The sequence below is a fragment of the Abrus precatorius genome, unplaced genomic scaffold (assembly GCF_003935025.1).
Source record: "Abrus precatorius isolate BTA unplaced genomic scaffold, Abrus_2018 Scaffold7, whole genome shotgun sequence".
Lineage (NCBI taxonomy): Eukaryota > Viridiplantae > Streptophyta > Magnoliopsida > Fabales > Fabaceae > Abrus > Abrus precatorius.
The window spans coordinates 26,866,955-26,892,162 of record NW_020874417.1 but is presented as its reverse complement, the minus strand read 5'-3'; the positions used below and the strand labels follow the sequence as shown (position 1 = coordinate 26,892,162).

The 25,208-nt window shown below is 31.9% G+C and overlaps 2 protein-coding genes across 3 annotated transcripts; both read right to left on the bottom strand.

Annotated features, from left to right (window-relative positions):
• Positions 1-998: 998 nt before the first annotated feature.
• On the bottom strand, positions 999-2,876 carry LOC113873171. Of its 2 annotated transcripts, XM_027511176.1 has the most exons (4): positions 2,099-2,876; positions 1,739-1,931; positions 1,194-1,630; positions 1,083-1,145 (listed from the first exon to the last, which is right to left on the bottom strand). In XM_027511176.1, the coding sequence occupies exons 1-4, from the start codon at positions 2,540-2,542 to the stop codon at positions 1,083-1,085; spliced, it is 1,137 nt and encodes a 378-aa protein (XP_027366977.1). In that variant the 5' UTR covers positions 2,543-2,876. The 2 variants fall into 2 exon arrangements, with proteins under 2 accessions (XP_027366976.1, XP_027366977.1); XM_027511175.1 differs by having other exon boundaries at positions 999-1,630.
• A 14,996-nt stretch (positions 2,877-17,872) lies between these two features.
• On the bottom strand, positions 17,873-24,844 carry LOC113871283 (pyruvate kinase isozyme A, chloroplastic). The gene is made up of 6 exons (XM_027508278.1): positions 24,131-24,844; positions 23,969-24,059; positions 23,691-23,884; positions 21,345-21,466; positions 19,940-20,418; positions 17,873-18,715 (listed from the first exon to the last, which is right to left on the bottom strand). Exons 1-6 carry the CDS (start codon positions 24,647-24,649, stop codon positions 18,414-18,416), a joined length of 1,707 nt encoding a protein of 568 aa, XP_027364079.1. The 5' UTR covers positions 24,650-24,844; the 3' UTR covers positions 17,873-18,413.
• Positions 24,845-25,208: the final 364 nt, after the last annotated feature.

Here is a 25,208-nt window from a genome sequence, read left to right as displayed (position 1 = left end):
TTTCGTTTATTTCAAGATTCCATTCCACGAGCCTTCCTTCTTATACGTCGTTTGCTGGCGTCACCAAAATACCCCCAGTCTCTTATTACCTACTTTTATCATGAATTAAATTATCGTTCATTGAAGTGCTATCAGAAATTATAATGAATATCGTTTTTTCATATTAAAATTAGTATTTGTTTATAAGTATATAAAACGTTTTAAAAAGTAGAAAAATATAATATTGTATTAAGTTTTAAATAAATAATAAAAAACAACTACAAGCAAATAAAAGAAACAACTGTTTCTATGATAAAAATGAAAAATATACATTTATTGGGTATACATATCTACTGAGAGACAACAAAAATGAAAGATGTAATATGTATTTAATGTGATAAAAAAGATAAAGAAATAAAGTAAAAAAATTGCAAATATGATTATTATGGCTCCAAGACGAAAAAATTAAAAGAAAGTAAAGTTTCAACCACTGGTCTCCTTTCAAGGGGCCGAAAGGTTGCAACTCCTCTATCTCTTTGCACTCCCTCTCAGAAATCAACAACCCAACCAAAAATGATATTATTAGACAAATGTTTTGAAAAAATAAAGCCTTTTACAGCACAATACTAAATACATCCACGATTAGCAAGCAAAATTGATCGATTTATATATGTTTAAAACATAATAATAGTGTCTTAAGGAATTAAAAAAACTATAGTTTGTTGGTCACCTATGCAAAGAATAATTCATACACAGAAACAAACATAGTTCCTCATAATATAATCACTATAGACAAATGTCTAATGCTGTAATGCATGTATGCTCAGGGGCTACGCATTTTTTAAAACTTAAAAATACTGTATTTAGTTATGCAGTTAGATTGTTGCAAATATTTACCTTTTTTCTTCAGCTATTTTATTACATTGATTGCTGATATATAGAGTTGCTACTACTTTGTACTTACACAGTCCCCTTGCAAAGGAAGAACCAAAAAAACAAAGGGAAAACCCGAAAAGAGTAAAATTTGGGGGTGGAAAAAAAAAAGGTCATCAACTCTTATCCAAATATTTTGGTTATATTTTTAATTAATGGTTAAAAAAAATCTATGGCTTGTCCTTGAGAAGAGAGGCTAATCCGGTGACCACCTTCGTTCCTCTCTCAACACTCTTCACTTTCACCGCCGGTGGCTGCCACGTCGCCATCGCCACCGGTGCCACGCTCTTCTCACCACCGGAAATAGTCACAGGATCCGGCGACGATGTTTTTTCGCCGAAGATCAGTTCCAATTCACCACAATCACTCTCCGCCGCAGCACTGTCGCCCAGATTCTCCGTCGACTCGTGTATGGCGACGGGCGGCGGCGGATTCGCCCTGGTACAAGAGCTGGATAGCCACTTGGCCAGCATATAATCCGCTTTTCTCCACGGCGGAACGTGCATCCCTTTCTTCTTCAGGCTCTGCTTCGCCGCCTCCGAGACGGCGGCGACGATCTGACAGAGACGGTCCGATTTTCCGACGAAAATGTTCGGCAGAGACTGAAGGATCGACTTGTAGGTTCCCGTCGATCGAGCTATCTCGAACTCTGATCGGAAATCGATATCAACAATCAATCTCTCACCTTCTACAACCACATCGATATACTCATATTCACCTGAATCAAAACCACATCATTCAATTTCTTCCACCCCGGGTGTTTCGAATCGAAAATATTTAGGTTGTTTTTTCAGCGAAATGAAATATTTAGGGGGAAAAATAGTACCAGCAGGATAAGATAGGGTTTTGTCCCATTTGGATTTGCATATGGAAGAATCGTAACCGAGAGATGAAAGGCCTTCGGTGACGATCTTTCTCAAATCGTCTTTTCGCTTGTAGACCTTGCTGTTCTTGTCAACGATCTTGGTTGTATCAGCTAAGAGGTTTCTCTCGGCAACACTCGCGCAAGGAATCAAGGTCTGCGAAAAAAAAACACGCAATTTGAATGTTTGGATGCTGAGAAACTGCGCGAAAATGTGAAAAATGAGAAAATCCTGAACTAGTTAGCTAAGCTTGAGTTGAGGATTTTTCTTTTGCTTTTTAATTTTTTCCTTTTATTTTACAAATTTGGAAGTTATTTTATTACCTTGAGTGCGTCACTGGCATCGCCGAATGAACCAGAGGAAATTGATTCACCGAAGACGTCGAGCTCCTCGTCTGAGCTATCGTTGCTGTTGCCGTTAAAGCAATTGCAGCGGTTGCGACCGCATTTCGCAGCTTGTGTCTGCTTCTCGTTACTATCTTCGATAAAACTCTGCACCATTTTGTCCAAACAAACGGAGCTCGGCTCGAACTCCCCCGTAGTTGTTCCGGCTCCGTCTTTGTTGTTGAACTGAGGAGTCTCGCCGGCGGTTGTTTTCTCCGACGAGGTATTATTCCTCAACACATTCGGAAACTGCCGGTCGAACACGAACAGCCTTTTCAGCCGCGACTTCAAAACCGGCTTAGCGGCGTCGTTGCGAACCACCGCCGTCGATTCCTTCAGCTTCTGTGAATCGACGTCGATGGGTTGGATCTTCATCGGAGGCATGACTGACAAAAAAGGGAAACAAATATCGCAAAAACAAAATTTCTCTGAAAACCTGTCTCTGTGTAACAACTACTCTATCATCTATGTTCCATTTTCAGAAAAAGAAGTATCGAATAACTTCTAGACTAAGCGAGTAGAGAAGAAGGAGATGAAAAGCGTTTCGAGGTTAAGGTTCTCGTGGAACACGTAGCGGCGATGATCGGAAAGACGGGCATTGTTCATACGCAGAGAAGACAGGGTGGCCGGAGTGTTCATTTCTCCGGCGAGTTCTCTGTCGCCGGCGGGAGTCACGGTATTGGAATAGGATGAAGAGGTTTTTTTTTTTATTTGGGAATTTTGGATTTGGTGGTAGGAGTGGGAAGGATTGGTATTTATAACGAAGAGGCTAAGTTGCTGACATGGAGCTTATGTGCCATGTAGGATCCTACGTGGCGAAGATGAGTTGTGTACCCAAGCAATCACGGATCATTCAGGTTGGTGACGCGTGTTGGGGTATATTATCGTGCGCTGTACGCATTGGGTTTTTTGTTAGGGTGAAATTTACGGTTGTGCCCTTACCACTACGTGGAATATCGGGTAGATGCCCCTCGTGTTCTGGGGTCATCGGAAACCACCCACACTGCAAAGTGATCGTGGCGATTGTGCATTTCGTGCCTTTTTTAATAATTATTATTTATTGTTATTTTTGAAATTTTAAATTGAAAAGAGTAGATTTAAAACCTTTGATGTGAAACGAGAGATGGGGATTTTTATTGTGAGGCGGGTAGTGTACGAACACCACGGTATTGGACCTTAATTTATATTATTTTCATGTTCAATGACATTAAATTAATTTTTATGGGGATATACTTTTAATGTTTTTAAATAATAATGTGATTTGAATAAAACTAAAAAAGACAAAGAAATATTATAAATAAATAAAAATTATGATTTGATAGGTAATTAGATATAGACAATTTTTATGTTAATTTATTGGCTATATTTTGAGTTTAATTCTTACTGTCCATGAGTTATTCGAAAATAATGAAATTTTTTCACCACAACTTAAATGTTGGGGCATCTATAAATTCACCGGTTATAAGTCTCACATTTTGGGTGTGTTTAGAAATTTTAAAAATAATGATTTATTTTATAAAATTAATTATAAAACGTATTAAAATGAAAAATTAACTTATTTTAATAGATATATAAAAAAATTGAAATAAAGTAAAAACGAATTATGAATTTTTTAAAGTAGAATGAGAAGTGATACTCTATTATTGTCAAGCGGTACTTAAGTCATGAGACTTTTTTATTTAGTAAACTAATATTTTGAGTTAAATTCTTTATGTATTTCAGTTATAGAAAATAATATCTTCGTTAGGAGACGTTAAAATAAGTATTATCTAAAGTAGGATAAGAAGTAATACTTAAAAAAGTCTTTTACTTAATAAAATATTCTCTTAATTTAGATTTTTTTTTCACGTGTTTAAATCACAATATCATCTTTATAAAAATATATCTTATAAATTTTGCCTTCTTAATTTTATGTATTTGAAAAAACAATTAGAGTAGTCTTGATAGGTTAGCACTTTATTTGGTTTTTAATTTTTTAATCAATTTAACGGCTTTTTAAATAATTTAGATTGGTTCTTAACTAGCAGTGTGAAAGTATCAACAACGCTCCATCTTTTTTCAAAATAGCGCTGTGTATCAGTTTTTCAAAAACGAAAATTGGGAATCCAGAAGTTACATGATTGGCAAAGACATCAGTTTAAACAAAACAAGATATAGATTCTTAAAGCTTACAATAATTTTACGGAAAATTTGGTTTTGCTCCTCGCAAAAGCGTAGAACAAATGTGAATTGGACAAATCTTAGAATCACAGTAGAGTGGCTTGGGAGCAGTTGCCATGGCGTACACTTCACAGAAAGATGTGTTCATGTAACCCAAAGAGAAAGCATACCGAGCAACACTCCCCAAGGTGCATTATTTATCAATGATGATCAAGCACCTTGTACAAGGGTTAATTTCAATTTTCACCGTCAATAGTTTTTATTTAACAGAAATCTATTTCTAGTTTCTTGTGAGATGTTTTAAATTTTTACACTTAATCTGGATACAACTTAGATTGTGCACTTAGATATAATGATTGAATTTATTATTAATTTTTTTTATATATACAAAAATTTAAAATTAAAATTTTTCTTAAGCGATATTAAGTTGCTTGTTACTTGAGTTAAGTTTAAAATTCACACCTATTATTTATGCTAATAATATAAAACTTAATAATTAAATTTATAAAATTTATTTAAATAAAAAATTATTAAAATTGTTATTATATTAAATTTAACACTCAATCTCATCTAATCTTATCCTATAAAATATAAAATGATGTCACTTGATAAAATAGTTATTTATACATACTTTAAGGTAAATTTTCAAAGATATTCTATTACATTGCATTAATTAATAATTTACTCGATTATTGCTCAAAAGCCATACATCAGATAATATTTTTTTAGATTGCTGTTTATTGTGCACTCCCAGAGTCATATTTTCAGTTTGCCACATATCTATGTTATGTTAGCGATGTCATATGTAAAACAAGTTAATCACGTCTAGAATAAATTGATCAATATTTAGGGTGGTTTTAGATAAATAAACCAATTATTAAGTAAATATTTCTTACAATATTTAGATAATTTTTTTCCTTTGATTTATGTTTTAATAATGTTGAGCGATTTGCAACATTTTCCTTCACTATTTATTTTTTCTTCTTGTGATGACAAAATCTTGTTATTATTATTCTTTATTTATATTTGTTTATTTATTTATTCTTAAACTAAATGACATTTTAATTTAATTCTCCAAAAACTTTTACAACGTTGTTTTGGTAGTTATAAAGATTGACCATCAACATTGTTGTCATGTGATATTTCTAATTCATCACATGACATTAATTTGGTTACACGCTACAAATTTTCGATTATTTATGCATAAAAGATAATCAAAGATTATATTAATGTAATAATTTTGATAAAAACTAAACTAATTTTAAATAAACAAAGACCAAAGATAACAGTTCACAATTTCACGTAAGTTATAATTAAAAAAAACGATATGACGTCTATAATTGTACCGATTTTACTATATACGCGAAGAAAGTAATGAAGCAAATAACTAAAAATAATTAAAGAGCCAGCAGCCGCAGCTTCGTTAATGACAGTTACGTGAAGGAAATAAATCTCAATAATTTATATATAATTATTCAATAATTTTTTTATATTGACAATGAAGCAAGGATAATATTTAATTTTATATTTTCACTAGTACGTAAACATAACACAAAAAAGTGGAAAATAGGATAACCATCATAATGCATTATAAGGGTCCAAAATACAATAAAAATTAATGCACTTATGTGGAATACATGTATTATTTTATTTCAGTAATTTTATTTGCTATTTAAATAAAAAATATCATAAAATTTCAATTTATTCATGTAAATTGTGGGAGTTATACATGTTTAGTGTACGGTATCAGGCTTGTGATTGCCATGAATCTAATAATAAAATTTCTAATAGGTATGCAGGATATCTCTCACACTGGTACAAATAACAAAAATTTGTATTATTTTAAAGAATTTTCTTAACAAATACAAAAGCATTTTCATTGATGTACAAAACAATATCTCAATATGCATAAGCATTTCCTATTTTCATTGCCAACTTGGAGAAGAAAAACCATTGGAAAAATCCTATACCAATTGATGTTGAACATTTTATCCTATAAATTCCAGCATGGGTAATTCATTCACGGTGTAATGATCATCTGGGTAGATCGCGAGTCATATTAGCAGTCAAAGAATTCATGAACTTAAAAAAGTAAGGTTAAAGACAATCACAATGATGATACGGATTGTCGTTTATGCGAGTAAAAATAGTAAAACGATATTTACATAGTGGGAGAACTCTTCAATTGTACGCTTGTCTGGTCAATTTTGTCATCAGATTTACAGTAAAGGCATATCCCCTGTTATAATTTTGTGTACGATTTTGTTTACACTTTTTCCAGCCACAAGAAGTTGTCTCATATAGAGGATGCAGCCATGCAGGACACAAGTTCAAACTTAACACTTAAAATCAACGTCTTAAGCAAACTTGAACATGATATGTTATTTATTTTCCAAATTATTTGGGGTTGCTTTGATGCTTTCTATAATTCCATTTATTTCAAATTTTGCACTATTGTGGATTATAACATGGTGATTAATTTTGTATCAGTAGAAAAGAAATAAACGGAATTTCTTGGCTCAATTGAAAGAAAAAGCAAGGAAAAAAAGTAAAAGGGAGAAAAAAGATGAAAGGGATCTTTCATTTCTTATTTGCACCACCCTAATGTTGCATTTGGATGGGGAAAAGGAAACAAGGACGAAAATAAAATACAAGACATAGTTGAACTTGATAGATTTCAATATGCATCTCTCACTTTCTCACTCCTTCTTTTCTCTTAAAAGAGATAAAGAAAACGGACCAAGTCTTGCTAGCAAGATGCCAATATGTTGAGACAAGCAACTACAAGCTTCAATTTTAATTTTCATTAGGGATTATTACTTGTTTTTATATTTGTTTATAAGATTGACAATTTCTTCCATTTTTCTCTCTCGATTAAGCAAAGCTTAGAGAAAAAAATACATAGCGTTGTGTAATAAGGTCAAGATATAGGTCATAAAAATCTTAGATTATGAATAATCAATGAAACACTAGCAATAAAAATTATATCCAGGACCTTTTAAACTATTTTGTTCAAATGTGGACCACATTATGTGGTACCCTTGTGAGCTTCATCAGCTAAATTTAAACAGTGCTGATTAATTTATTGTTGGATTATTTTAAATTGTAAATACTCTTGTACTGACAAAAATTATTATTTTTTATTTGATTGGATCGGCTTTATCAAAGCTTACTATTTCTCTTAGCAACTTGAATTTAAGAAATAATCAGATACCAAATTAGGAGTGAATATCAGGCAAAATTTGAGGAAAAAAAACCATGTTTAATTTATTTTTATATATTAAATCTGAGTTATTATTTTAAAATAATAATATTTTTAATAATTATTTTTATTTTATTGTATTATGGGGCTGTTTATTTGATTTATCTTTATTTTTCAAATATCATTTTTTTTTCAACTTCATATTTAGTTTAGTTTAATTTAAATCTTCAATCTTAATGCACTGTAAATTAAGTATTTTATTATTAAGCATGTAAATTCACTAGCGTAAGGTTATTTCTGACTAATTTCCAGTAAGTTCAAATCTAAGTAAATATAGTGTTATTAAATATTTAAAAGAGTAATTTTTGTTAATTTTTTCTATAAATAATTTATATTTTAAGTTATTATAATTTTAATCAATTATAATTTGAATTTAATATTAATTATAATTTTTTTCTTAAATATTAAAAATTAATTTTTAAAAATGAAAAATTTATTATATTTTAAAAATTGATATTAAATACTTTTTTATTTTAAAAAATTTAATTTAATAACATCTATTGATCTATGTAGCGCGTAAAAAACTCTGGAATTATAAAATTATACGTCGAATCATGTTATATGATATTTTGAAAGTAACTAAAATTAATCCAATCTAATTAAAAAGTTTAAATTTTTAGATAATATTTATTTAAAAAAATTTAAAAATAAACGAAAAACTGTATAATTTAGATAGGTCAAGTTCATCAAATTGAAAACGTTCCAAGATCGGACTCAATGTGACAAAATAAATCCAAAGTAAGATGTTATCACTCCCATAGATCAGGTCAACTATAATTGCAGGTCTGTGAAGACCCACTTATTCCTCTATTTGCAAGTTTCTTCCCAAAAAGAAGAGGCAAAGTTTTAAATTAATTAATAATTTGTTTGCACTGCATGTGTATATTTTAAAAATTATTTAATAAATAATAGAAATATATTAGGTAATTATTAATAACAAAATTTTAAATTAATATTAAATGTAAAAATAAATAATATCATACAAAATCACTTAATTGAGTAAAAAATAAATTAATCTCTAAAAGTGATTTCTTTTGTAAATATTCTCCTTTAAAAAATAACACTAACAATTTATATATAGAGATTAATTTTTATATCATATGAATTAGTCATTTTTTATTTCTGAAATTTTAAAATCAAGCTCCATTAGTCTGTGATTTTATAAAATATTGTTTATTTTAATTAATTTTTAATATAAATAAAATTAAAAAAATTTAATTAATATCTTTTTTACTAAAGTAGAAACTAATGCAAAGTTTTTAAAAAATTTAAAGGGTAAAATATTTAATCTATTCAACCTCAAAAACAAATTTAAATATTTACTAAAACAAAGTTAAAAATTTCCATTTCCCCCCTTATTTATAAAATTTAACATTATACCATCTTGATGTTCAATCGACATAAATATGATATATTTTGTTTTGAATAACTTTTTATTTTTACATGTCAAAAATTAATTGACAATTTTTTATTATAACTTTTTCTTAAATACACAATTTTATCATTATTTATCAACAGTATTGATATTTGTACCCTTTATACATTCTTATTTATAAAGTTTATGTAAATTTAAAAATATTCAGATAATATATAGAATGTTTTTTAGTATAATGAAAAATAAAGCATTATTCTTAAACATGAAAATATCTTTTACATTTTCTTTCTTCTTGTGACAAACAGTTTAACCATTATTTAATACTTTTTTTTTTATTACTTTGCATATTTATTTTATAATCTTAAACATTTTTATTTAACTAAAAAATAATCGTGTAAATATACGGAACTGTGAACTCAACCCGCAAACTTTAACACTCATATTTCAATCTATAAAATAAAATATTATATTCTTTCGACATATATATTATATATCAGAACGTTGATAAAATTGATGCGTAAGTTTTAGAATAAATGTTCAAATGAAAAAAAAGAAAAAGAAAAAGTATTAGACTGAGAAACGACAATATGTATTTTTAAAAGAAAAAAGGAATAGCGACCTTCCCCTGAAGACATCAAACTTATAATAAGTGTGCGTTTTAATTGGATTGTTTATTATTAAAATAAAGTATCTTTTGTGTTCTTTTTATGATTGGGATGCGAAAAAGCCAAAGGGTTTGCAATTAGGGAAACACAATCATGTTCAATGGATTAGCTTATTTGTGATTAAACAGTGTTGTGTTTTATTTTTCTATGTTGGAGCTTTAATTTTGTGTAGACTATGATGCCGCTTTAGTGAACTTCTTTTGATGATGTCTATTGAAATTATTGAATTTTCTTTTGAAAAAAAGGGCATCATTGCCTCTCTAAATCTTTTGGGAACACGGGATTGTTATTAATTAGCTTTATAGATGCAAATGCTTTAATTATACTAGGGTTTTGCTTTTCTGTGACTTGAGGAAAAGTTGCACTCTTTTGTTAGGTGAGAACTTTAAATTATTTCATTTAAGAGGTCCTACGTTCATAATTTGCGAGATCAACATGAGTTTTATTGTTTGGTACTTATTTTTTATTCCCTAGAAACCTATCCTTAAGCATCATTAACCTTGCCAATTTTAATAATCATATTTAAGGGTTAAATATAAGAAAGGAGGCACGTAATTAAGAAGGGAGAGTAGGCATGAAAGATAGGTATCTAATTTACCAGCACTTTAAAAAGTATCAACGACGGAATTGGGAAAGATCTTATAGTAATTTTGATAGCTTTGAACTTTTAAAAAATAAAATCAACAAATTTAGGTATATTTTACATTATATAAGTAATTTTTTGTATTATGTATTTATCTTTTAATTTAATATTAAATAAAATTTTAATGTTGTATAATATAAAAGAATGTTCATTATTAATGATTATAATATATACTCTTTTAATCATATAATATAATGCAATAAACAAAATTACTAATTACTATAAAAGTTGTTCTAAAAGTAGCATAATGGGTGAATTTATTATTGCTTATTGCTGAGTCTGTTAGAACCCAGATTTTATTGTAGGGGATCAACATATATGTATACAAATCTTACCTAATATATCAAATTGGCATGGCTGATCATCATACACAGAATTGCTGGTTAGAAAAGACTAGGTTTGTATTGGTGCAGAGGAAAGGGTGGGGGAAACAAATTGCTGTAGATGAGTGTCATTTTCCATGTCATTGCAACTGAGCCAGGCCAAGAAATTAATGCTTCATATAGTGGAGCCTTGAATTTGTATATACTTTTTAGCAGATGAGGGGTCAAATCCTTGTGCAAATCCCCCAAAATAATGTTAGTGCCAAAATCAAAAGTCTTGCAAATTTTCTGTTCGAATATCTCTGACCAGCAAGTTCAAAGTTTTCATTTGTACCCTTCTTTAGTGCTGTGGTGTTAGGATATGTCTTCTGAATATGGAAGGATAAGAAAATAGAACAAAGATAGAATATGACAGTGTTATGTTTAATATATATTAAGATAATTAGAATAAAAAATTATATTTTTTTATAAAATAATTTAAATACTTTTTATTAAATTTATTCATATAATTTTTTTATAAAAATATTAAAATTTTATTTTTTAAATAATCATTTTGCTATAAATTATTAAAAAAATATAAAGTATGATATAAATAAGATATTATAATTAACTATTCACTCTTTTCAAGATAATTGAAATTATAACAATAGGATAAAGTATCTAGACTAAATAAGTTATTATATTTTATTAATTATCAAACACTAGAAATAAAATATGGTAGGATATATCATTTTATTCTGCCCATCAATCGAGCCTTTGTAATTTATAAATTGTCATGACCCTTTTTTTTTATAGGTTTTGTACTCAACCTTTAACATAGAGTTTAAACATTCATAATAAAATTTTACATTAAAATTATAAAGATACAATAAATATTTTTTTAATGAAATTTTACTATTATTAATTATTTATTTCTAATTTTAAATATTAAAGTTGCTATTTTTTATAAGTGTCTCAATATTAAGAGAGGCTTTAAATCCTAATACTAGTAGTTGATGAGAGTTGTTAATGACATCTCACAATACTCTAATCAGTCTATCAAAAAGTGTTCTATTAAGAAATACTCCGATATTCAAATTGAAAAAATTTAATCAAAGTCATAGTATAATGAACAAGGATTAATGTATATGAGCCAAGAAATTTTTCTTATATGTAGGTGTTGATAGTTTCATGAATAATTTTATCGTCAACACTTGACATTATAACTTTCAAGTACAAAATGTGTTCAACATCTTTATGATGTGCCTAATAAAGTTAATATTTGTTAAAAATGTCAAATAATAATGTATGTAAGCAACAAATACATATTTTTTATTTTATTTAAATTTGAGGTGAACTTGTTTAAAGTTTAATAGCTAACGCGATAATAAAATTAAATGTGTGATTACAATAGCCACATGTTGATGATAATTTAGTTAATTTGACGAGGCCAACTATTTAATGTCAAAATATAATTTAACTGTAAATTTTTGATTTATTTTTCTTTTTTTTAACTCATAAAACCATATATAAGTTATGGGAGTATGTAAGTACATCACTTTATAAGTAGCATTTACTATGAATATATTATATTTGAGGCATCCAAGAGATAAAGAAAACTACATTTCCTTCATTATAAAAGGTTTTTAAAAGCTCAATTGACTATTTCTTGATCATGAGCTGGAATGAATCTTGGATTTATAATGAATGGAATGTTTTGGCTTTTATTTAAATTTCCATTTGGTGAAAACAGTATATTTTATTGAATTTTGATCCATTCAACCTACGAGGGACCATGCACGTTCCTTTTTAAATTTCAATTTTTTTCCTACAGTTTATGATACTGATTTTATATTATTTGAATATATAACCATTTAAAAATTACATTATACTGACCAGTTCAACTGAAAAATAAATAAATAAAGCATTCAAGTATTGAACGAAACCTGAAAAATTAATTAATATGGAAATGCTTGAGAATAAGCTAAATTAGTACAAAAACTAGTACATAACTGATCGATGATTCTAAGTGCTCCCACTAAGTTATCTTTTATTCAACTACAGATTTTTATTATAAAAGCTCGAATATGATTTTTTTTTATTATTTATTTTTTCATGTTATAAAATATAATATGCAATAAATTTATGTAAATTTATTATTTACTTAACTTAATTTCTTATAGTTTATTACACATATAATATTAAACAACATTTTTAATAATAATTGATTTGATTAAGATTGTTTTCATTAATTGTAAACTAACAGTATTTTTACTAGTTTAATGATCTGTGATGTTTTTAAAATATTGATTAGGACCTTTAAAATATTTTAATTCTGGATTTGTTTCTCATCTTGATCATGTGGCTTAATTTCAGTGGATGTTACAGGAATTAATAGAGAGGTGGAAAATGCTACAGTTTTAATTAACTAATCATGATTATTTATTAATGACAGAATCTTGAACCTTGACTAGTTTGAGAGGACGAATTACGGTTTACTAATTCAAAGTCTATGAGCGATTAGATATAATTAATGAAATATATTCTATATTAATATTAAAACAGTGTCATCGAAAGCAATAAGACGATTTTCATGGGGAAAAGCCAAAATTGCTAGCGTATACGTAGATGGATAAGAAAACATATACATTGAATTTTACAACACACATAGATCCAATCATCCATCTAAGAAAACCTTAAACATCTCAAATTAAAAAGAATTTAAAGCAAAGGAAACCTTTAATTAAAAGCGAAAAAACAGAAAAGAAGAAGAAAATATATTGAATTTTATTAAAATAATAAAAAAAATGGAGGAAAATAATATAACAAATTAGAGTAATTAATGACACTATTTTTTTAATGATAAAATTTAAGATACCTCTTATAATTGAGAGAATTAAGTACACTCTCTTATACGTTAAATAAATTTTATATTAATAAATAATAAAATTAGTAATTTAATTAAAAAATATTAATACTTTTTTATCTTTAAAATATCAAAAGAATCACATTGTTAATTTGAAGAGATTATAGAATATCCTATCAAATTTATAAATACTATAATAATTACTTTTTTTTTTATTTGTATCGATTACATGACGGATAAGATAGTAAAGAGAAAAAATAGAGCATAGAATTTTGTGAAGGATAGAAGAGAAGGGTAATTTCCATGCATGAACTTATTTTTGGGACCTCTTGTTTTCATTTTTCGATAAACTTAACCATAAGTAGGTTTAGGTTAGTTTTCACTTACTATTTTCGTTTCTTTCAATTTTCACTTTATTGACGTGCTCTTAACTTTAGGTGTAGGAGGATCTAATGTCATATTTTCTATGGAATGTCTAGATCAATCAAAGTAAACGTTTTTACTTGATTGGCAATGAAGTATGCAGAGTAAACTTATTTGGCGCTTTGTCAAATTTAATAACTTTCATAGAATCAAGAAGTTACGTATTTAAGGATTTATCCATGTCACCATGTGGCTTCCATTGTCTCACAAAAAATACACACTGTTAACACCATACTATGTACTTTTTATATGACAATTACTTGAAATCTTTCATTCCCTTGAAAGTGTTTCTAAGGCTAAGTTGACCCTCTCTCTCTAATAGGTAAACTAGAATTTTCCCTAACATTTGAAAATGGAAAGTTGCAAATATATATATGATGTTGCACCATTTCCCAGGCAAAGTTTATAAAAGAAATTAGAAAAATATAAATGTGCCTTATCTTTTTTTTTATGACCTTATCCCTACACTACACAAGTCATACCCTCCTCTTTGATACAGTTAACCAATCAGAACACAAAGTCATCTTCAAAACACATCACAAATAAGTATTGATCTAAAAGCATGATCATGTAGAGAGTCAAAAATGTGGGTGACCACCCCACAGAAGCAACCGAAAACTAAAGAAGAGCCATCCACCATTTAACCACTTAGCCGAATAGAGAGGTTATTGTCAGACATAGTTGTCACTGTCCACATTCCCCCAAAGTACCTCAATTGTTGGCCTACCAAAGCATCATTTAGTATTTACCCGTATACCTAGTCAAGTGTATATATTGCTCACCTACGAGAACTGTTTGCAATGTCATGTTTATATTATTTGAAACAATGTGCCACGTGAAATTGGACCCACTTTTCTTGATTGCAAATATTTGATTTCTAAGAGTTACAAAAAATAAAATATGCTTTGTTTGACCTTGTTAGTTCCACTAATTGATATGCTATAGCAGCTATTGTCCAAGGACAATATTTATCAATTCAAACCCTCTTTCTTGTCAGTATATCTATGATGTTATTGCGGTGCCTTGCTGATATAAATTAGTGAATAATGAATGTAGGTAAATTATATAATGGCTCTACCGCAATCATTCTGATTGTACTTGCTCAATCTTCTTACTTAAGAGACGTTTGAACGCATCCTATGGGTTGATTTTCCTTATTTAATTAAAGCAAATTAAAGATCTTTTTATCTTTTATTTTTATATTTCGTATGGAGTGTATTTGTTGTGAATATGATCAACACACCACATTCAAATGTGTGGCCTGTCATCATGATTAATGGCGTTCATCGTGGGTTATTTTAACTATTAAGAGCTTTGTATTTGTTTGTATCAATTGCAACAAAAGTTGGTGTCTCAACAATATTAATTTTTACAGGTAGATAAATAAAATAAAATGTGCGATGATGACTGATGAGGACACAAAGTGTTTGATAAGGAAGGCCAAACAGGACATGATGCTCCAAACCCCAGTCCATGCTTATGGTCACCAAAACCATCTTTGGGATTCTTGTGAGATTCTTGTTTGGGATTTCTGGTTTTCCCATGTCAAAAGCCAAACAAAGGGCTTCATGCTAACGTTGTACCCTTTATTTGAATTGAGGTCTAGGTTATTGTGCTCAAATAATGGCACATTTAACTGTTCTATGATGATGTTACACACATGGGCTGAAAGAGTCATGGCTGATGCTATATCTATGAGCCACTTAATGGTGTTACAAATGGGGCCCATTCATGATGATGCTAAGAATTTCACAAAATTATAAATCCTTAAAAAAGGGTTTTTCTTAGATGACTTAACTACCAGTTTGAATCAAGTGATTTCAACCTCAGCAAAGAATATCTTCTCACGTGTGATGATCAGATGTTCAGTTTGGATGATCTTTGTGTGGATATTTACTAACCAAACCCAATTTGGGATTAACTTGAAGACTGTAAGGACCTTATGTCATTTGTCAGTGACCATAATAATGGGTAGTGTAGCAGGTGTTATATGGTGCTTTCAAGTTTTCAAGTCACCTTCACATCCTTTTCCCCAACTTGCAATTGCAAATGTGGGTCCACTAAATTATGGAGTTGGAGTTTGATAGTTTGAGCCGAATCTGTTGGCCTTGTGCGGTAAGTTGAAGGCCACTTTACTATGTGGTTTCAATTGATTGCACTAGGATACTTCTGACTCACACACTAACACAACATTCTAGTTACTCAGTGATATAAAAAAAAATATTTTTTGCAGTACTTAAATGCGTATTTAGTGCAGTGCAGCACACATAAATTCATTGTAGTCTGGCTAAACTAACTCAAGTTAGTTCAATCAAACTCTTGCTATTATACGTGTACTGTATTGCATGTTTAGACTAATTTATTTTAAAGAAATAAACAATTTTTGAAAAGTACTTTTTTAAAGAACAAGTTCATCTCCAAAAAATTGCTGAACTAAACATGCATGCAATTGTGTAAACAATGTGACTGAAATAATGTGAGGATAACATTAGGCACCTTATAGGTTGTGTCTTTAACATGAGATAGATATATTGGTACATGGATGGATGCATTGGATATACATGTAAAATTAATATGAAGATAAGCATCCTCTCTCCTTTGATATTTTGGTTATTTAAACGGTGGGGCTCTCTTTTTATTTATTTCATTTCTTCTTTCGTTTGTTCTATGTGTATCTTTATGTTCTTTGGGGGGTTCAAGTTAAAGAGAAAAGAACAATAAAGAAGGAACAAAAAGAGCAGTTGTACTACTATTCAAATTTTAATTGTAAAAGTTAAAGAGCTACTACATCTGTAGTTCTTGCATTACTTTGCAGCAGCTTAAAAGACTTATAATACTGCACATATGACTTTTATCAATGTAGTTAAGGTCACTTACACATCCCACATCTTTTTCTCACTCTTCCTTTTTGGCACTTTACCCTTTCTGGGTGGGGTTGTGCTGCAAGACAAACAAGCCAAGGAAGGTACCTGTTTAAAGGATCATATATGAGAAATAAAAAATGACCCAGTAAAAAATTTTAGTTACTGATCGCAATTAAGTTCATTTACGAGGCAGATGACATTAAATAAGTTCATTTATATTATAGGAATCACCTCTGTGCAGAATTTATTAAAATAATAGTACATTACATCATTCATGTAACATTTTACAACATTTTTAAAAGTATGTTGTTTTTTTTATATAAAAATAAGTTTACAAATTTTATTAACATTTTTTTCACTTACTAATAACATAACAAAATGAATTTCAAAATATCAAAAGCTGATCTATTTTTTAACAATTACAAATGTCATAGATGATATATTATCGATGTTTTTTTTTTCCAATAACGTGCTAACTTATGCGCCTTGATGAAATCTTTGTAAGTAGGACAATGCACCTTCCCATTAAATTTGATCAGGGATTTGCATTATTTGCCGTCAAGTAATTACCTTTCACTTTTTAAATTGGTGTGAAGAAAGCCCAACAACACCTTGCTTCAAATCCAGGCTTCCAACAATATGAATAAAAATAAATAATTAGGGGACACGTTTCGGTACTAATGACATTAGGGCCTTATTCACACTATATGATCGCTTGTGGCATAATCCATCAATTTGATTTTTCCTTTGCCATATATATTGGTGTCAGGTAGATGAGAAAGAGAAGGGCTGAATAATACTATTCTTTATAAAGTATATTTACGGAAACCCACTCATTTGAAAAGTAAAGAACGTTCTAAAGTGAGCATTACGCTCTGTAAGTATGGACACTGTCTCACCATTTTCTTGGAAGAATAAATTTGTCAAACTCAGACCTTTTAACAATTTCTTCCTGAATGAGCTAACACCTCAAACCTTTGAAGTATCCGCTTATGATTTAATCATTGAGTGGCTTTGTGGCGTGCATTCTACATGCTTTTGCCCTCAAGGAACCAACTAAAGTGATAAAGACCAAAAGAAAAAACTGAACTGAATAAGCTACTGCTCAAAGCCAATCCTAGACAACGTGAACGCTGAAGAATGTTGCTTTGGTAAAGTTACGTTTTTCCTTTCCTCAATCAACTGTATGGGCTTACATTCGTCAATCAAAGTACGAGAATCTTTAAAGTATCATATTCTAATATTGTCCAGTGAAGCAACTAAAGAAATTGGTAATGAGGTGCATACACAATTTGCAGCATGCATACATTGAGCATCTGACACGGTTCCATACAGATTAGTGACTACTGAAGAATCTTTATTGAAACTTTTCACATTTTACTCCATATGGAAGTGGAAAGCTAATACAATGATACAAAACTTAGAAAACGCATGTGCCTCACAACTTGAAAGGATAAATATTGCACTATATTGCCTCAGCAGACTAAAAAAGATATGTAGAGCTTGAAGGAGTAGACCAAATAAAGAACTCTAGGGGGCATAAACATAAATTGACCCAAACTTTAGTTGCATCCTTTAGATTTAAATTACAGAACTACAGAATTCTTTCATGTAGCCTCTGCTCCATTATAGCACTCTAGATCCCAGGTTTTGAAAAAGGGCAACGTTGGCTTTCAGAAGAAATGAAACGTGTTCTCAAGGAACATTCATCACTTGTATTGACTGCAACATATCTGAGACACCAATGACAAGGTCACCTGATTTGATCAGATTTCTGGCCTTGAGCAATGAAAATGTTCTATTGAGATTGCTCTCCATATCATCGGAGAAGCTCAAACGGAACGGTATCAAGCCCCACTGGAGGTTCAGACGCCTACGCACTGATGGAGTGGTAGTGAAAGCAAAGATTGGGCAGTCAGGACGGCATCGTGACAATAGAGATGCCATGTGCCCTGTCTTTGTGTACACAAAAAGTGCATCCACCTCTAGATTGTTGGCTGCCAAAGTTGAAACTCATCAGCATACACCATTGGACCAAACAACTCAAGAATAAAAAAACTGAAAAAAAACAAGAGCTCTCTGGTTCTCTTGAGCATGAGAAAAAACTGAACTACATATAAGAATGAAGCGTGTTAACAAGTCATCAATCATTACAGTTTCAAATATGAAAACTGTAAACGGAGAACTGCTCATCAAATAATGTCAATTGTCAAGAACGTAAGAAGTCCTTATATTATTGTAAGAGAGTAAAAGACAAACAATACTGAACTATTCAAAAGTCTTCCAACATATAAAGAACAGTCTGATTTTTGTTTTGTTTTTTGTTTGTTAAAACTGTTTTGTTCGGTAGATTTTAAGAATTTATTTCAAGGAGGGGAGAAGAAAAAATTCTGCTAAATTGTTTTTCAAAATGCTATTTTCTCTCCTTTTCCATGCCACTGCCCCTTCAGATAACTGCATAGTTGGGCAGTGTAACTTTGTGCAAGACTGGCCTTGCAACATTGGAGGCCCCAAAGTAGGCCTTGTGGTGAGGCCCACGAGTGTAGGGAGTTGCAGCATTGTGGAGTGATTTGTTGTAGGTCCTGCGTTACACATGATTGAAGGACGCAACGATGGATTCCAGCAAGGAGGAAGATGGTTAAGGTATGGTGGCTCATGGTTGGGCTAGAGGTGGGCGTTAACACATTCTATGATGGTGTGTGATGATTCTTGAGTAGTTTCAGGACCCGTTTAGGGTCTGCAACTTATAGGTTTGGGTATGGCAGCCCTGTGAACGTCTTTTGATCAAAGAGGCAGAAGCAAGGGGCAGGACACCAGTTACAGTTCCACAGAATGGGTTAAGTGAGCAACAACAGACTGTTGGGTGGTAGTCATGACTGGATGTTAGAAGATTATTTTAGAAACTTGAAAAAGATGGAAAACAACCTTGATTTTTTCTGTTTTAAAATCTAAAAATGAGTTACTGTTTTTGAAAACAAATTTCAAAATATACTATTTGCAATTGTAAAGTAGTACAATTCTTAGAGAGACTATTACCTTGATTATAAAACAACAATTGGAAAGTAGAACAACAACCTCTAAAAAATATTTTATCTGTGAACTTTTAAACAGTATATGCTGATGTAACAATCAAATACGTAATAGTGGAAGTCATAACAAATGTAAATTGCAATATCAAAATAAGGAAAATAAACCAAGTTTAAGACTTGAAGATTGCTTACCCATCTTAGCTGCTGAATTGCAGATTTCTTCAGATATTTTTTCTGAAAAAGAAGTCCCAACTGATGGGAGTGACATAGCTTCATAGCGTTTCTCTTCCCGCCACCACTTCTCAATTCTCAAACTGACACTCCTTAACACAGTTAAGGCCTTCTCAGGGTACTGGCCCATGGCAGACTCACCAGAAAGCATCAAGGCATCAGCTCGTTGCCTAACTGCTTCAGAAACATCTGCAACTTCAGCTCTTGTAGGTGTAGGATACTCAATCATGGATTCAAGGAGCTGAGAGGCAACAATGACGGGCTTATTCATCTGCCTGCAAACTTGAACAATCCTCTGTTGAGCAGATGGAACCTGTTCTAAGGGTATCTGAGCTCCCAAGTCTCCTCGTGCCACCATAGCTCCATCTGATGCTTGAATGATCTCCTCTAAGTTCTTCAATGAGTCAATACTTTCTATCTTTGCAATGACAGAAATATCACTGCATCACCAGAAATATCACCCTATCATGTTTTGCTTATGGTGTTTTTAGAGTGAATTCCTTTTCAGAAAATGCAGATAGATTGGCATGGTTTCTTGCATGCTCCAATGTTTCAGAAATATCTAGTTTTGCTGTTTTTGTTTTGTTTTGCTAAGATGATGTCATATCCTCTTTATTTGTACCTTTCTCCTTTTCATTAGTAAATTTATTTATTTTACTAAAATAGCAAATAAAATTAACAAAACAGAAAAAAATGGAAAGAAAAAGGTGCCAAAAGGCATGGCTAAGGCACCGAGCTATGGAACCAGAAAGAGCATGAGAGCCTCTTGGTATTCTAAGGGAAGGCCCCTTTAGTCAGTTGAATTTATTTAGTACCATATGGTGTTTTTTGTAGTTCAGGAAAGGTGATAAATAACCTCTAGTGTCTCACTGAAATTCATGTGATATCAAGCCAAAAGGGAAGTCTTGTTTGAGGGTACAAAAGTCATGCCCAAGGCCCTGAGGCAAGAGGCACCAGAAGTGTTAGAGCCTCTGGGGTTTAAGGTGAGCCCTTCAGTCCGCTACCAACCTATAGTGCCTTTTGGTTCAGATGAGTTGCCAAAAAAGCTAAGTTAGCTAACTCAGTATGAAGATCCATAGAAAAGGATCAAGTCACTTCCAAATATAGTGAGAGAAAGTCACATTTTGGACGAAAAAGAAAATGTCAAGAGAATGAAATAAATCTAACACAGGATATGAAACTGAATCTGATATAATTCCATAATCATAGTGCTCTGTTAATAATGCAACTTGTCATTTATGATTCCTTAATCTAACAAAAGGGGTATATATTAAAAGTAATACTTGTCAGTAGAGACATAATAATAGTAATAGAAATGATATGTTGATCATACTTTAAAAGAAATTAAAAAAGAGTCAGTACATACCTATCACGAGATCTTGCAGCAATATAGCTTTTAAGATGAGTAATAACTTCAGCAGACTTGACAAATGAAATAGCAATGAAATCAACACCCTCAGCAATAGCAAAATCAATGTCTATCCAATCCTGGATACAAAAAATCAGATAAATGAAAATTTACATCATTTAGGACAGATAGTTTAATGATTAAAGGAAATTTAGCATACAAGAATCATCTGAAATCCAACATGAATGGTTAAAAACATAAAACCCCAAAAATTTGCACAATATTTTCAGAATAAACAGATCCAGAATGCACTATGGTAAATCACTCATCATCATTACATAGTACATGCAATGCAAGGCTCAAACTTTTTAAGATCTTGAACATGGCTTTGTCAACAACTTGAACCGAGACATGTTTCTCCAAAGCCTACATTGAATTGGTAATAGTGCAAAATTAACTAGTCAATTTGTCCTTTGTGATACTGTTAGGACATAAGGGAAGGGAAAAGAGGTTAAGGAAAGTTGGTGCAGTTAGCTAGCGACAGTTAGGGCATCAGTTAGATTAATAGGGGGAATATAACTGAAATAAAATCCTAGAGGAATCAGGTGACACTTTTATGATGTTCCTCACTTCCTCCCAAAACCATCAGATTATTCTAATTTTGGCTATCCTGCCTCTTCATCAGGTACATAGGCTGGTATATCTGGGTCATACTCAAGTAGGAACTGCTTGAGCACTGCCTTCATGAGTAGCCTTTTACCTTAAGTGCTCCTGTCACAGCAAAGTACCCCCTTGATCAACCACTGACATGCTTCATTTACTTCAAATTCGGGAATCACCAATCTTCTCAACTATCTTTGTTCTTCCCCAATGCTCAAACATCTTCCGATAATTTTCAACAATTTCAACCTTCCAATGCTTTCCCACTTTTCTCATAATTGATTCCAATATCAGCTCCTAGATCAGAGCTCCGATACCAACTGATAGTAAATGGAATTCACCATATCTTAATAGAGAAAAATACTCTTGAGAACAGTGATCTGATTACAAGGGGATGTTGCAGAAGGTATAGAAACTGAGAATGAAAGAAAACCAATCAGCAAAGGAGAACTTCTCTGCCCAGTGGCAATGGCCATTCAAAAACTGCCCAAGTGATTGCACATACCTCTCTCATTTCCCCCTTCTTCCCTTATATCCCAATCGCACGTAGCATCTAACCTGACCACAATGCCTCCCATCTTGTTACCACATATGCAAGTTTGTCATAGCCTAACTAAATCCCTCCTTTTACCATACAAGATTGCCTAACACCATATGTAACTAGCAACAACACCGAATGAGAGATTTGAAGCATTCATGATTGAGCAAACCAATTTGAGTTTTTTAATTTCTTTTATTACAAATGTTTTCACAATAATATACAGATATTTTGCTCTGTTTATGTTATATGTTATATTCTGAGATTTATGTGTTTTTATCTTTTATATGATTTTGTTATGTTTATTATATGAAAATCTAATTTCTTAGATACGTTGACTCTCTCTCTCTCTCTCTCTTATATGTATCTTGTACCATATCTGTAACAGGTATGGTAAACCCACACCCATGCTACATAGATAACAAGAATATGTGAGACATACAAAACTATGGAAACTAGAGAGTGAACCGCAACAATATGGAACTCTGGAAAAGTGTAGTAAGAGTAAATTACAACAAGAGGCATCCATTATGCCTATCAGAAATCAATGTCTTATGCAATATAGCCCAACCATGGAGGCTATAATCCTATTTCTGGGCTTGATAGCAAATACAGAAGGAAAGAGGAAAATAGCAAACACATGAGCTTCACCGATCTAGAAAACAAACTACAATAATGTTGCATGAGAAATCATTTAATAAGATCAGGCAAATATAAGAATTGGTAGAGCATAGATTATTGCCATATAAGATATACAAGATGGAACAACCAATTTGGGAATACATGGAGATGTAACAAAAGATTTTCCTTCAACAATATTATAGGTGCAAGGTTTGCACCAGCAATCAGCACGGGTCCAGCGCCCACTCCTTTTTACCTAGGCATTGGACGTACTGAATGGACAATGGGGCAACATGTAAGAATCCACACGTCATAGTTTTCAGTTAAGTAGAAATAAAATGGAATACATGGAATGCAAGTTCAATAAAATGCGAGAAACCATTAAAGACTATTAAAAAGCACACATATGAAAACTCTAAGGAGAAATCATTAAAAAGGACTCTAATGTTAACAAACAAATTGAAATTTTCATTACTTGGGTAAAAAACAAAAGACAATAATACATGCAACAAACATGAAAGGTGAGAGGCAAAGGAGTAGGGAACCTTAGAAGAAATGGTAGGAAGCATGGCATTCCTTTCACGAACGAGACTACCATTCCTCCAGAAAGTAAGATTGGCTCTGGGCAGCAACAAGCCAGGATCAGTACAAAGGCACTTGACATCAGGACCTATCTTCTCAATCACCTCAAACCTAACCATTCCTCCATCTACCAATAGTTCATCCCCCACTTTCACATCTGCCAAGCCACATCACATTCCAATTCCATCTCAACACAATTCCATCCAAAATTAAATAAAATTCAACATTTAATAAAATCAACCTTCAGCAAAACCATCATAATTGACATTGATGGTGCGTTGTGGAAGAGTAGAGTCGAATGCCCTAACACTGAAAGTCCAGATCTCACCATCCTGCAACACAGCAAGCATTGAAGAAACAATGAACGGAAAAAGAAGAAGCAGAGGGGCAAAACGAGAAATACATCGGCTTTGGCAGAGGAAGCGCCACCGAGATCACCCATGTGAATCTCACTGCCTTCAGTGTCCATCATGATGGCAACGGCGAAGCCTTTCTCGTGGTTCAGTCTTCGAACGCGGTCGATTACGGTTTTGTGCCACTCTCTGGTGCCGTGGCACATGTTCAGTCTCGCGACGTTCATGCCTCCAACGGCAAGAGCCTCCAACTGCTCGAAGCCGCACGTGGCGGGGCCCACGGTGCAGACGAGCTTCGTCCTGCGCGTGCTTCGGAAGCCGTTCTCCTTCAGCTCGGCCTCCGTCACGGCGTCGACCTCGATGGAGCTCAGATCGGAAGGGAGAGCGGGGGCGCCGTTGTTGTCGGAGACAATGGCTTCCTGCGCGGAGGAGGAGGCTCGCAGGGGCGGGATGCGGCGGGGCAGGATGAGTTTGGAGATTGGAAGGTGGGAGTGGTAGTGGGAGTGGGAGGGGATGGTAGTGTGGGGTGGGGTGAAGAGGTGGAGTTGGAGGGAGTGTGACACGGACATGGTGGTGGTGGCGGCGGTGGCGTTTGTGGTGGCGGTGGTGAGTGGGTGTTAATGTTGGTTGGGCGGAGAGAACGAAGTATGGAACGAAAGTGTGTTTCGTTATTATCGAAGTCCCTAAACCCAACCGCGGAAACAACGATGTCTGTGCTGTGCTGTCTCTAACGTTAGGGTAAAAGCTATTAGGATGCAGGCTACGTGTGTAACACACTAACACGCCCTATTTCTATAATTCAAGGATTTCACAAAGTATGTATTAGAGAAAACATAAAAAAAAACAAAAACAAAAACAAAAACAAAAGAAGAAGAAGAAGAGAAACTTTAATCAAAATATGCTCAATTATGTTACTAATTATTAACATTCATTTTTATGATTTAGTTTAAATATTTAAAAATAGTAACTTTTAACAAAAAATAATATATTCATTACATTAAATATTAAATTTTTATAAACACTTCTCTTTTAATAGTTTTTATTGTTATTACTCATTTAAGTTTAAATAATCAGCGAAGCTAATATTCTATTAGAATATAATAAGTATTTTTAATTTTTAAAATATTT

What these genes read in the sequence shown, in the direction of transcription:
- LOC113873171 (XM_027511175.1), bottom strand. Translation starts at nt 2,542, where the DNA reads ATGCCTCCGATGAAGATCCAACCCATCGACGTCGATTCACAGAAGCTG. An exon ending in ATGCCAGTGACGCACTCAAG is followed by an intron (nt 1,932 to 2,098) that starts GTAATAAAATAA and finishes TTTTTTTCGCAG; the next exon opens with ACCTTGATTCCTTGCGCGAG. An exon ending in AACCCTATCTTATCCTGCTG is followed by an intron (nt 1,631 to 1,738) that starts GTACTATTTTTC and finishes GTTTTGATTCAG; the next exon opens with GTGAATATGAGTATATCGAT.
- LOC113871283 (XM_027508278.1), bottom strand. Translation starts at nt 24,649, where the DNA reads ATGTCCGTGTCACACTCCCTCCAACTCCACCTCTTCACCCCACCCCAC. An exon ending in CTTCCTCTGCCAAAGCCGAT is followed by an intron (nt 24,060 to 24,130) that starts GTATTTCTCGTT and finishes GCTGTGTTGCAG; the next exon opens with GATGGTGAGATCTGGACTTT. An exon ending in GCTGCAAGATCTCGTGATAG is followed by an intron (nt 20,419 to 21,344) that starts GTATGTACTGAC and finishes CTGGTGATGCAG; the next exon opens with TGATATTTCTGTCATTGCAA.